This window comes from Apodemus sylvaticus, chromosome 5 (genome assembly GCF_947179515.1).
Source record: "Apodemus sylvaticus chromosome 5, mApoSyl1.1, whole genome shotgun sequence".
Lineage (NCBI taxonomy): Eukaryota > Metazoa > Chordata > Mammalia > Rodentia > Muridae > Apodemus > Apodemus sylvaticus.
The window spans coordinates 135699023-135711040 of record NC_067476.1 but is presented as its reverse complement, the minus strand read 5'-3'; the positions used below and the strand labels follow the sequence as shown (position 1 = coordinate 135711040).

General features: G+C 49.5%; 1 protein-coding gene and 1 long non-coding RNA gene across 3 annotated transcripts in view; one reads left to right on the top strand and one right to left on the bottom strand.

Moving 5' to 3' along the window:
* Nucleotides 1–1380: 1380 nt before the first annotated feature.
* On the bottom strand, nt 1381–2596 carry LOC127686043 (uncharacterized). Of its 2 annotated transcripts, none has more exons than XR_007977976.1 (3): nt 2511–2596; nt 1781–1968; nt 1381–1628 (listed from the first exon to the last, which is right to left on the bottom strand). It is a non-coding gene; the product is annotated as an uncharacterized LOC127686043 (long non-coding RNA). The 2 variants fall into 2 exon arrangements; XR_007977977.1 differs by having other exon boundaries at nt 1781–1990; nt 2511–2584.
* Acss1 (acyl-CoA synthetase short chain family member 1) overlaps nt 2219–12018 on the top strand; it is a 50489-nt gene continuing 40689 nt past the window's right edge. The window contains exons 1-2 of the mRNA XM_052183858.1: nt 2219–2583; nt 11749–11845. Of these exons, the coding sequence (XP_052039818.1) occupies nt 2271–2583; nt 11749–11845 (410 nt within the window). The 5' untranslated portion in view covers nt 2219–2270. The remainder of the gene's footprint in view (nt 2584–11748; nt 11846–12018) is intronic.

Genomic DNA, 12018 nt, shown 5'->3' with positions numbered 1-12018 from the left:
CTGAGGCTGGTATTGCCGCAGAAAACCAAAACCAAAACCTAACATTTGAATACTGGATTGAAACTGCAGGAAAGGTTCCGGTTACCGGTTCCAGCTTGAAAGTCAGAGGATGAGGGCTAGCCCTTGTCTCCAGGGGATCTGGAGGGAAAAGTGAAGGGTTGAGAACTGACATTCTAGCACAGGACAGAAAACACTACACTGCAGGGGATGAGGTATAGGGACTGGTAAAGGGAAGGCCTTCCGTCTTTAGGAGTAGTTTTTGTGCCAGCTAGCTAGAGGTGAGTAATAAAGGTTAGACTGTTTGAGACTTCTTCCAACCTTGCAAATCACTAGGAGGATCTTTTGCTCTGAGGGTGAGGCTCTAGCATAGAGCAGCATGGTGGATGCCCCTCTGTCCAGAGCTGTTCCTGGTTGTGGGCTGGCACAATGCATTCTCTCTGTGGGTTCTTTGCCCCCCCAGAAGTCAGAACCAGCTCCTCATATCACAGCAGCTGGGAAACAACCAACCAATCAACCAACCAAAAAACGAAGCAGCGCTCAGGGTTCCTTCGGTACGGCCTCCGCATCTAGCCAAAGACCGTCAAAGCGTTACTTCTGCCGTGTCCTCTGGAGTAAAGCTAGAAGGTCAACCAGCCTGCATCCTCAACCTTTTAGAGGGTTATGTGTGTATCTTGGCAATAGAACTCAGGGCCTGTGCATGCTAGGCAGGTGTTTTGTCTCTGAGCCACACCCCCAGCTCGGCCTCCACACACCTCCAGCTCCGCCTCCTTTTCTTGATGGAGAAGGAAATTCCGAGTAAACACCAGAGGAGGAAGTGTTGGTGGGCGTGTCTCAGACCACCTGGCTGGGTCTGCTCTTTCTCTTAGGAAGAACTTACTGTGTTCAACTAAAATAGAGACTTGATGCTCTAGCTGGGAGTGCTGGGTGCCAGCTCCCTCCTCCTTTAGTCAGCCACGTGCTCTTTTAGAAGTCTCTTTTATTTATTCGAGCACTACGTAAACTTCTGTTTTACGTTGTTTTGTTTCCGGTCCTAGCCAGGCTTTTGGTTTGGTTTGGTTTCTTAAGGTGCAGGCTAGCAACGTTGCCCAGGCTGCTCTCAAACTCATGGTCTCCGGGGTGTGAGCTTTTTGCTTCAGACTCCTGAATAACTGGGAGCCCAGATGTGCATCACTGTGCCCGACTCACCTAACTTATAAATGAAGGGCAAGTGCTTGGCTGAGAGCAGGGCATACGCCCCGTGCGAGCTGTTGGCACAGCCTACCTCCTCAGAGGCTTACCCACACATCCCCTCCGAGGAAACTACCTATGTGCAGCTGTCACAGCCAACAGGAAAAAGGTTTTGCCAGCCCAAAGAACTCCACAAACCAGTTTTCCAAAATCCCCGACCTCTAGTGTTTATTTTCTTTTATTATGTATTAACTTCTTAAGTACTTCGTAGAGACACGTTTCTTTTTATCCTTGATTATTCAATAACAAAAAACTTCAACTTCATGACAGAGCTGATGGTCAGCCAGGCCAGGTGTGCTGTGGACATGGATTTATTCTTTACCATAGCTTCCCACCACCTGGAATCCGCGAAGGGCCCCAAGGTAAGAAGTGGTACCTGTCCCGGCAGAGGTCAGCAGCAGCTGGGTAACCAAAACGTTGTTACAGGTTTTCATAGCACGTCCTCCCCTGTTTGAATCCCCCTCACACACACCCCGCCCCCAGGCTTGTTCATCAGCCCTTTAGCCCGCTGCGGTGAGTTATGTGTGCATGGCAAGGCTGTACAGGCCCGCACCTTTGGGAGAGGGCTTTACTTTCAGAAGATCCCCTAAGGAGGAAAGCTTTGACTCCAATCTATGGAAGCTGATGGTTCATCCTTCTGTGAGCTCGCTCTTATGACCGCTTAGTCGCCTTTCCGATCTCTCTCAGAGCGCTGCCTCCGTTCCAGGTCCGGAGGCTGAGTTACCCACGTACTTGCTTCTTCTATAACGAGCGGGAAAGTTATCTGGTGTGTAAAAAGAGATCGCAGAAACCCAGAAAATTGAAGCCGAGAGCTAGGGCTAGCCTTGGACTGGGCGCACAACAAAACCTAGCACCACCTCACCCCCTCCCCTCCCCGCGCCCCTGTCCAGGCGGGGAGAAGAGGTGGGAAGGGGCAGGCTCAAGGAAGCTGCTTTAACCGGAGAGAAGTAGTGGGTGGTGGCCGCGGGGGCGGAGCCGGGGCGGGGCCGTGGAGACTCTTAGGGGCGCCCTGGCTCCCGCACCCGCGTGGGGCGTCGGGCGAGATGGCGGCGCGCAGCCTCGGCAGCGGTGTGGGGCGACTGCTGCGTGGCCTGCACGGGCGCTCTGGACAATCGGGGTGGTCGCTGAGCGTGTCCCGCTCGACCGCCACCCGACTCCCGGGCAGCGTTCCTGCAGCAGCGCAGCCGGGCTCGTACCCCGCGTTGAGCGCTCAGGCAGCCCAGGAGCCGGCCGCCTTCTGGGGGCCGCTGGCCCGTGACACACTAGTTTGGGACACTCCTTACCATACTGTCTGGGACTGCGACTTCAGGACGGGCAAGATCGGTTGGTTCCTGGGAGGCCAGTTGAATGTGTCTGGTGAGTGCGTTGCTGGGACCAGCTCAGTTTCGCTGAGACTCCGGAGGCCCTAATCAGTAGCAGCTGCCCCCAGGCCTTGGCCCCTTTCTCCAGAATGCTTCACCACCCACTCTAATCCTTGTGCAACATCACTTTGTTCTGTATCCCACCAGGTCCAGAGACTGCAGCTGGCGAAGCAGCAGTTACCCTCCCAAATCTGCAGCACTGTCTCTAGCGGGAAACTGAGAATACCCGGTTTGACCTCAGAGTGTTCTACACTAACGCAGATTCTAGGGGGCTTTGTCTTCAGACTTTACTCTCGGGGATCCCCAGCGCGGTGGGCACAAAACTTACGACCCCAGACAGGCCTAGGTGAAGAGAGTCCATGCTCCAAGAGCCCAGGTTTTCCTGCTCAGGGGCTCCCAGATCAGCAGGGTAAAGGCAAAGTATGTAGGTTGCTACCAGCAGCGGCGGGTGCTAGGGCTCGCGGCTCCCCTGAGAACAAACCCTGCAGTGTAAACAGAGCTTTAGTGGGTGCAGGAAGAGGAAAGCGCCAGCCCCTGGGAGGGAGTTGGTTATCTCCTCCCGTAGGGGTGTGTGGGCAGGAAGTTCTGGGTCTAAGAACTGCACCCCAAAAACAAACGTCTACAGGGGCAAAGGCAGGTAACCCCAGCTCTTCGGAGTCTGAGTCAAGAGTGCTGAACTCAAAGCCAACTTGGACTATGTCCTAGCCTCCCCCCCTGGTCTCCAAATGAGACGCATCAATCACTCTAGCTGTCAGTTTTCTGATGAGCCTGAATTCTGCTAAGACTGGAGGCAGGAGGCAGGGACTTAAACTGAGGTACTGAGAAGTTCTTTCGGTGAGACCTGAAGGAGGGGCTGGGCTGACGGCTGAGCCTCTGGTGCACAGCGGGGGGGTGGGGGGGAGGGGGGGTCGGGGGGGGTGGGGGTTGGGAACTTCTGCCTTCCAGAGGGATGGGAGAGAGGCTTGGGTGGGTTAGAGATGCCTAAGAAAGGAACAGAAGGTGCCCAAGACAGAGGTGAGAGGTGACGCTTTGTTTAAGGACCAGAGTTAGAGGTGGAATCTGGTGTCTGCAGTTTCACTATCTCTTATTCAGCTTCGGTGCATCTCAATCGCCCCGTTTGTAAAACGGGGAAGCAATACTCACCTCTTCTGCTGGCTGTGCCACAGTGCCGGGAGATACAGAGCCTGTCCAGACCTACTACTGGTGATCAATACGCTGTAGCAATTCTGATTTAATTATAGTTAGAAATTATAGTGTCTGTGTTTTTTTTAAGCACAAAACTTTAAAGAAACTTTGGACCAGTCATTTTTTCCCCATATTTTATATTACTTGGCAAGTGTAATCTAAATGAGTCTCTTACTAGATAAGTGTTGCCATTAGATTTGAGTCAGCAAATTCTTGAACTTGGGTTAAGAAGTTCTTGCGGCTGCAGAATGTGTCTCTCAAGCGAGTCAAGCAGTTTGCAGAGGGAAGGGAGCAGAAAGTGTGTGGCTTCTTTGGAAACTTTTCCCTGCTTAAGAGGTCAAGGCCGCTGGGTCCACCGAGCCAGTAGCTGATAAGGAGTGGTATCGGCCTCGTGGTGAGGCTTGGGTGTGGTCTTCTAGGAATTCTTTGGCCTCCGTTCTTCTTTCTACCTCTAGAGCTGTGTGAGCCAGAGGCTGAACTTCACCAAACTGACATGCATGAAAGTAGCTTCTCCGAGTGCCTGGCTTCCTATCTGTCGGTAGCATCTCTGCCCTTTGCCCCTTTCTACAACCCCCAGTCTGTGAACAGGGGACAGACTGCAGCTGCCCTAGGAGCCACTTAGAGAGTTGTTAAGTGGTTGAGCTGTTAGGGCCTGATCTGTTTATGAGTGATAATGACAACTTGTTCCAAAAAAACTGAGTGGCCCCATTATCTTTTCGGTGATCTTCAGACTAATGCCTCTCAAAGGTCCAGACCAATGCTGCCGGACCAGGACCAGGACGCTTTTAGAGATGCAAATTTGGGGGCCCACTCTAGACTCTTAGGTTTAGAAACCCCAAGGCTGGGTGGGCATCTTCCATTTGTGACTGACAAGCCCTGCAGGTGCTTGGCACAGCACAGTTTGCTGGTTTCATTGGGGCCTTTTGAGCTACATGGAGGTCTTAATTCTTACTGCGTTGTAATTCACGTTTCCTTATATTTGAACTAAAGAGAGCAGTGTTTCTGGGAACATTATTGTAGTCACCATTGTTCCATACTCTAATTTAGCAGTGCTGCTAGATAATGACCACCTTATTACCCTCTGAGGTCTTAGGTCAGGACTCTGGACAGGGCCCATGGGGTCAGCTGGCTCCCCCCCCTCCCCTGATGTCTCACTTCCTAGTTTGGGGCCTGAGTGGTGCTGTGCTTAGAAAATGTTTCTTGCCCTATGCTCCACAGTGAAGTCCCCTTGTCAGCTATTCTGAGGGAGGTGACTAGGATTGGGAGAGGTTATCAGGGCTGAGATAAAAGACTCTGATCTTGGTGTTTTATAAGAGGGTGTGGCCAGAAGAGATGAAGGATGTCTCCTGCCATAGAGTGCTCTGCCTCTTCTTAGGACACTCTCTTCAAAAAGGACATTACCAGATGCAAGTCTTTGAACTTCTAGATATATTAGCTGAATAATTATTTTTCTTTGTAAAAATAGTTCTCCTTTGTTATTTCATCACGGTTCCTGAGAATGGATCATACAGTTGTGATAAGTGAAATTTCAGGCTGGGCTCAACTGAAACTTGTCCTGCAAATCACACAAAGTTCCTCACAGTGCAATGGCTAGGCTCATGGAAGGTTCTGTGTCCTGAGGGTCAAGAGACTCATGTAGAAATTAAGGCTCCTTCTGAGCAGCCTGTGTGGGGTGAGGAGGGTGCTTGGGTGAGAGGGTGCTTGGGTGAGAGGGTGCTTGGGTGAGGAGGGTGCTTGGTTGCGGTTGTTGCCCAACAGATGCTGTTCTCCAGCACACCCAGCTTGGGGTCTTGTTAGGATTAGGTGAGATTAAAGCTCTTGACACTGTTCCTAACACTGTGCAGCCCTAACCACCCTTGGCTGTTAATTATTAATGAAGCATTTGGGGAAGCAGTGACCTTGGTTTGTCCTTCAGGAGTGCTGCTGAGTATTGTGCCCATTTGAAACAGACCCTGCTGCAGGATATTTGATCATACTGTGAATGCTGAGATTGTGTTTTTTACTGAAGAAAAAAAAAAACCAAACAAACTCTTTTTCTAGTCCTGGTGTGGCTCAGCCTTTAGCACACACCTTTAATCCTTCAGGCTGCAATACACACTTTTAATCCCAAACAATGAAGGTAAAGTTGGTTTGTAGAAGGAAACACCCATGTTTGAAAGTGGCATCTAATTGAGTGACAGACAAAGTGACAAACTGGAGAAAGATTTGTCGGAATAAGATATGTCTAATCTTCTTGAGAAGAGAGAAGAAAGTTGCTTAAGAGAGCAGTGCAGAGAGAGAAAGGGTGGGGGCGGGGAAGGCAGTTTCACCAGGACAGTTGTACAGGGACAGGCTGCAGAGAGATAACAAGCTAGACTTAGGTGAAGACAGAACAAGCCAGAGAATGAGAAGGAGCCAGAAGATTCGAACATCTTGCTAAAGTTAGTATGCAGCCAAACAGAGCAATTCAGTTAGAAACTAAGAGAAGACATATTGAATCAGTCTCTTGGAGAAGAGTTTGAGCTAGGACAGCTGAACTGACCAGACAACTAGAGTTCAGAAAGAGCTAGAAAGTGTGAGCTTATTCAGCAGTAAGTCTCAGATCGACTATGTAGATCAGGCTGTTCTGGAAATGCAAAGAGACCCATCTGCCTCTGCCTCCTAGCACTGGGGTTAAAGGCATATTAACACCATGCCTGGCTTAAATAAACTAATCCATTGAACAGTGGGAGACTCCTTGGGTGTTTTGTTTGTTTGTTTTTGGTTTTTCTCTTTTGGGAATGGAGCCCAGGGACTCCCCCAGGCCAGGCCGGTGCTCTGCCGGAGAGCTGCCCGAGGCCCTCTAGATGCTTTAGGAACACTGCACAGATAGAAGTCACATTGCTGATGCTCTTTCCTCGATGGCTGTGACTCAGAGACAAGGCTGATGCCGAGATGATAGCAGATAAAGCTTGCCGAAGCCTTTTAAGGAACTCCAAAATGAAAATGCAGCTCCAATTTCAGGAGGCAGAGCTTCTGGAAGAATCTGAATTCTTCTCAGTCGTCAGAAGCACGGCTTGCTTTAAATAGCAGCTGCTTCTGGAAAGTTGGCAAATATAACTTTCGGCACAAAAGTCCTCCCAATGTGCCAGGGGAATTCGCTATTTAAAGAAAGCCATTGTGAGTCCTCATGTGCTTATTAATGCCAGTTTCTTTTTATGACGCTTGAAGCTTTGTGTTTTGGATTCACTTACATTTGAGCTGGGTGTAGGGGTGTGTGCATTTAAACAGCCAATCGGAGCTTTTGGGATCAGGGGTGTGGCTTAGTGGTTGTGCTCTTACTTAGCACTTAGCATGTAGGAAACTTTGCATTCCATTCCTAGTGCTGTAGGGTTGGGGGTGGGGCATTTGAAGACTCCTACATTATTGTGTACCATCTTTGTAAAAGAAATAATAACACCTGTAATGTGTGTGTGTGTGTGTTGTTAATAAAACTACAAATCTGATCCACTAACAAGTATTAATGTACTGCTAGTAAGGCTGTAAGGCTGTGTTGGGATCTGGGTTGGGCTGCTGTGTGCTACAGTCACCGAGAAGGAGCCCATGGCTGAGTAGGCACCCTGTTTTAAAGGGCCATATCCCACTTTTAATGATGCAAACATGGCATGTTCCTGTTGTATAGACAGAGACACAAAGGCCCAACCTCAGAAACAGTGGAAAATGCCCATTGTTGTAGCACCTGAGTGACAGAGATAGTGACAAATCCACTGTTGGAAGAATTACCACGATGTGCTTTAACATGGTCAGTTGGACAACACTTAGTCTGATAAATTATATCAAATATTGAAAGCTGGCTTTTATAGCCAGAAAGGGGCTGAGAAATCACAACAGAGATCAGAAAACTGATTGGCTGCTTCAGCCACATCCCTTGAAAGGTAGGAACAGGGAGTCAGGTCAATATGAAAACGATGGACAGCTAGCTCCCCAACCAAGGCTATATAGGTGAGGGAACTTCACCACGAGGCACACTTTCAACTTTTGTGCCTCTGGTCTTGATTTCTCCAAAGGTCTGATAAGCAGCCGTGTTTCAGCTCGGCCATATGAACTTCCGCATGAACAATTCCATTTTGATTTTTAGTCTGTCCTGGGCTAGAGCTTAGGCCAAAACAATGGTCTCTTGTAATTTTTATTTTACAGAGTAGATGAGTAAATCTGTCCTGGGGTGGTATGCTCAAGGTTTCCACGGGGCAGGTGAAGGACTGTGGCTCTCCACCAGTCCCCGTGAGAAAGGAACCTTATGGCCCTTGTGCCCCGGAATGGGCAATTCTGGGCAGAACAAGGAAGTGTTACATGGAGTGGGCCAATTGAGAGGTGGGAAGACAGAGGCTCACTGTGTGCTGCGGACTTGGAAGGCTTAAAGTAGGAGGTAGGGTTTGAGTTCTGCCTTCAGTTGTACTGGGCCCTCGCCCAATTCCTCCTGTAAAATGCAGGAAGATGGACCGTTCTTGCCTCACTGTCTGTTCTTGGACTGAGTTACTTTTTCTTTTACATGTAGCGATTTTGTAGACGCAGGCAGAGTATCCTCCGTGTCTTCCTTCCCCTCCCCAACCTTCCCTGCCTTCCCTTTTCCCTCTTGCCTCTTCCCTCACTTCTCTTTTCCTTCTCCCCTCACCCTCTTCCTTTCCTCTCTCCTCTTTGCCTCGCTCTCTCCTTTTCCTCTTCCCCGCCTCTTTCCTTTTCTCTTTGTCTCCCTTCTTTTCTTCCCTGTAACTGAAGCAGCGGGAGGAATAGTAATGTTTGTTAAAAACCCAGTATGAACATGGAATTTTAAGTCCACGGTTCTGTCAGGACTCATACTGTGATGGCTCTAAGGAATGGGATTATTCTGTTGGCATGTTCCTTGGGAACAGTGTGACATCCTCAGACACAGTCTTGTGACACACTTGGGGGCCACTAATTCTTAAGCTCACCCAGAGTCAGGAGTTGCGACACCGCCCTATGGATTAAAAAGCTGAGACTTGAGGTAAGCGACAAGGACATTGTCTGTAGTTAGTGGGTGGCTGGCCTGGAGCCAGACCTGAGGATTTTTTTAGGCAGCTGCAGGCTGCCAACCAATAAGGTATGGCCAGGTGTCACACAGGGCTATCAAGTACTTTTATCACCCCCACCCCCACCAGGAAGAGAAAGAAATGGAATCCCCACAAGATCTGGAAGCTACATATACAGTGGATGTACTGTAACAGGAGTCTGCCGCTGTGTGGTCCTGAGACAGGCTGCAGCAGGACTGTCTGCTTATGATGCCTAGTCTGCCAGGGGCTGGTGTGCTTCCTGGGTGTAGACCTCTATGTGCTAACAAGTTCTTTGGAGATTGTGAAAGCACTCAAGGGTGAGAAGCATGGGTTTCATAGATAGGAACATGTACAATGAGAGAAGTATAGATTGAGAGATGTAGCATGTACAGGAGGGGTGGCAGTGCTAGGCAGGGAAAACCAGTGCAAAGGCCCTGGGGCAGAGGTAGTTCTTTGGGCCCGGCTTGTCCAGCATGGAGAGAAGTGTCTCTGGGGGCCTTGATAACTAGTTATCCAGCATCTCCTCTGTGTGGGAAGCCTCTGGGGGACTCTGGGTTTGAGAGTCTATTCTGATCTGCTTAGATCTGTGCCATCTCTCTGCCCCCGGAAGAGGTGGTCACGTGGGACCACCGAGCTATACCATGATGCTTTCCACCCGTGTCCTGTCTGGCCTTTGTCTTCTCCTGTCTCAGCCTGCCTTGCTTCTTGGTATAAAGCAGGCAGGATACCTTGCTGGGTTGTGTTGAGGGTCTCTGTTCAGAGTCAGTTATTCTCTGGGGAGGAAGGATGCCTGTGCTCCGGCTATCATAGAAAAAGATGATATTCTGTGGGGTCTGAGCGCCTCTTATAGCTTCATGACTTGAGTTTGGGTGAGTCTACCACGACATCAGGATTTCTATAAGGTCGCTTCCTGTTGCATCTGACCCAGTCCAGTCTTCAAGGTGACAAAAGTCAGGGTGAGTTAGACTAGCAGAGGTTTCCTGGGGGAGATACTGGTATACATCTCCCGTGGCTTCTCAACTTAGATAGGTGGCTGAAGGACTTGAATTTATTAGTAGCTCCCAGGTGTCGGAACAGCCCAGACTTCCTGCTCTTAACCAGTCCTATCCTGATTCTCCTTCACGACTCTCCATAGCATTTATTCTCTGGTGACCTTTCCTAACTTGTCATGACCAGTTCAGAGTCACCTCCACCACCAGGCAGCTGGGGACGTGGGCCCTGTGCCAAGGGCTGACCTCTCTGCTGACTGCTTACAAGCTATGAAGTTGTGATTTTAGGATGAAAACTCTTGGTGTTTGGGCATTCATGTATATACACACACACACACACACACAGACACAGATACAGACACAGACACACAGGCACACACACACACAGAGACACACACAGACACACACACAGAGACACACAGACACAGACACACACACACAGACATATACACAGACACACAGGCACACAGACACACACACAGACATACACAGACACACTCACAGACACACAGACATACATACACACAGAGACATACACACAGACACACATAGACACACACACAGACACACAGACAGACATACACACACAGACACACACACACAGACACACTTACAGAGACATACACAGAGACATACACACAGACACACAGGCACACACACACAGACACACTTACAGAGACACACACAGAGACACACACACACAGACAAACACACAGACACACTCACAGACACACACACAGATACACACACACAGATACACACACACAGACACACACATACACAGAGACATACATACACAAAGACACACAGACACACAGACACACAGACACACATACACACACACACACACACACACACACACACTGCCACACCAGTAAGCTAGATTCAGCCTGGCAGCAGATTCAGCTGACATTTGTGAAGATAGCTTGCTAGTTTCGCCCCCAACAGCCTTGTTTTTGCATTCTCTGTAGGATCTGCCTATCCTTGGCTGCCTGTGCGCTTCCCCATTCTGCACAGTTCTGAGTCTCTTCTGTCTGTGTCACATCTCTTCATATCTCCTCTCCCCTTTGCCACAGATTGGGCTCGGCTTTCTTCGTCTGCTGCACAGAGCAGTCTTGGCTGCCTGCTTGAACCATTTCAGGGAGAGAGGACGGCTGTGTAAGGGATCTGGATCCAGTCCGAGTCAAATCTGATACTGTGCGGCCTTTGGCAGGCTGCTCAATCTCTGCACTTCACACCAGGGATGAGAAATACTGGTAGTGGGTCCTCAAGAGTGCTGGGCACATCTGGGCTCTGGCTGTTACTGTTTCTATCCCAAGTTGCTCTTAGCTTCTGTGAGGGGGTTTATCTTGTCTGGGTAACTTCAGCCCTTGTGTTCTGTTGAACAAACATTATGTGACCCCTGCCACAGTCCACCTCAGAGTCCATTTCCTCCTAATACCTGGAGGCCACTGGTGGGAATATGCTTGGGTAGAAGCGGGCATTGCGTGAACTGGCCTGAGTTAAGCTCACCTTTAAAATCAAATGATCAGTGAACAGGATGTCAGCAGAACGGAGCCCACTAATCCTCAGTTTACGGTAAACAAGCCCACTGACCTTGTGCTTTTCCAGCAAGTCATGTGAGCTGAGCTTGGGTAACAGAGGGGGGAAGGGAGAACTTTCTTGACAGGCATGTCCAGCTTAGTACCTCTTATACAGAGTCTTGGGTGGTGATGCCACACGTATCCAGTGTGGAGACCACAGGAAGGATGGGACTACCTCAGAGTCGGTGTGGAAGGTCATCTTGTAGACAGATCATGTTTGTCGTCATTGTCTCTGTTCTCTGCAGTTGTGGCAATCACTCTTCCTGAGAGAGAGGAGATCCTGTTATGCAGGAATAGCAAACCACAGCAGATCGAATCCTATCTCATTCCCCTCTACAACATCTAGAATAACATCTGTTAACTTTTCTTTTCACAGTCAACTGCCTGGACCAGCATGTGCAGAAGTCTCCTGAGACCATAGCTTTGATTTGGGAGAGAGATGAACCTGGGACAGAAGTGAGGATCACTTACAGGTACTGTGTGTCACCTGGGACTCTCAACACCCAAAATATGACCTGGACATTTCTGAGGTTTGGGGTTGGGGAAGGTGCATGACCCCCTTGTGACTATTAACACACCTTCTAGTTTGTAAGGACTCTGGTTCTGTGTTTTCTTGGTGATGCTGATGTCTGAAGATTCCTGCACG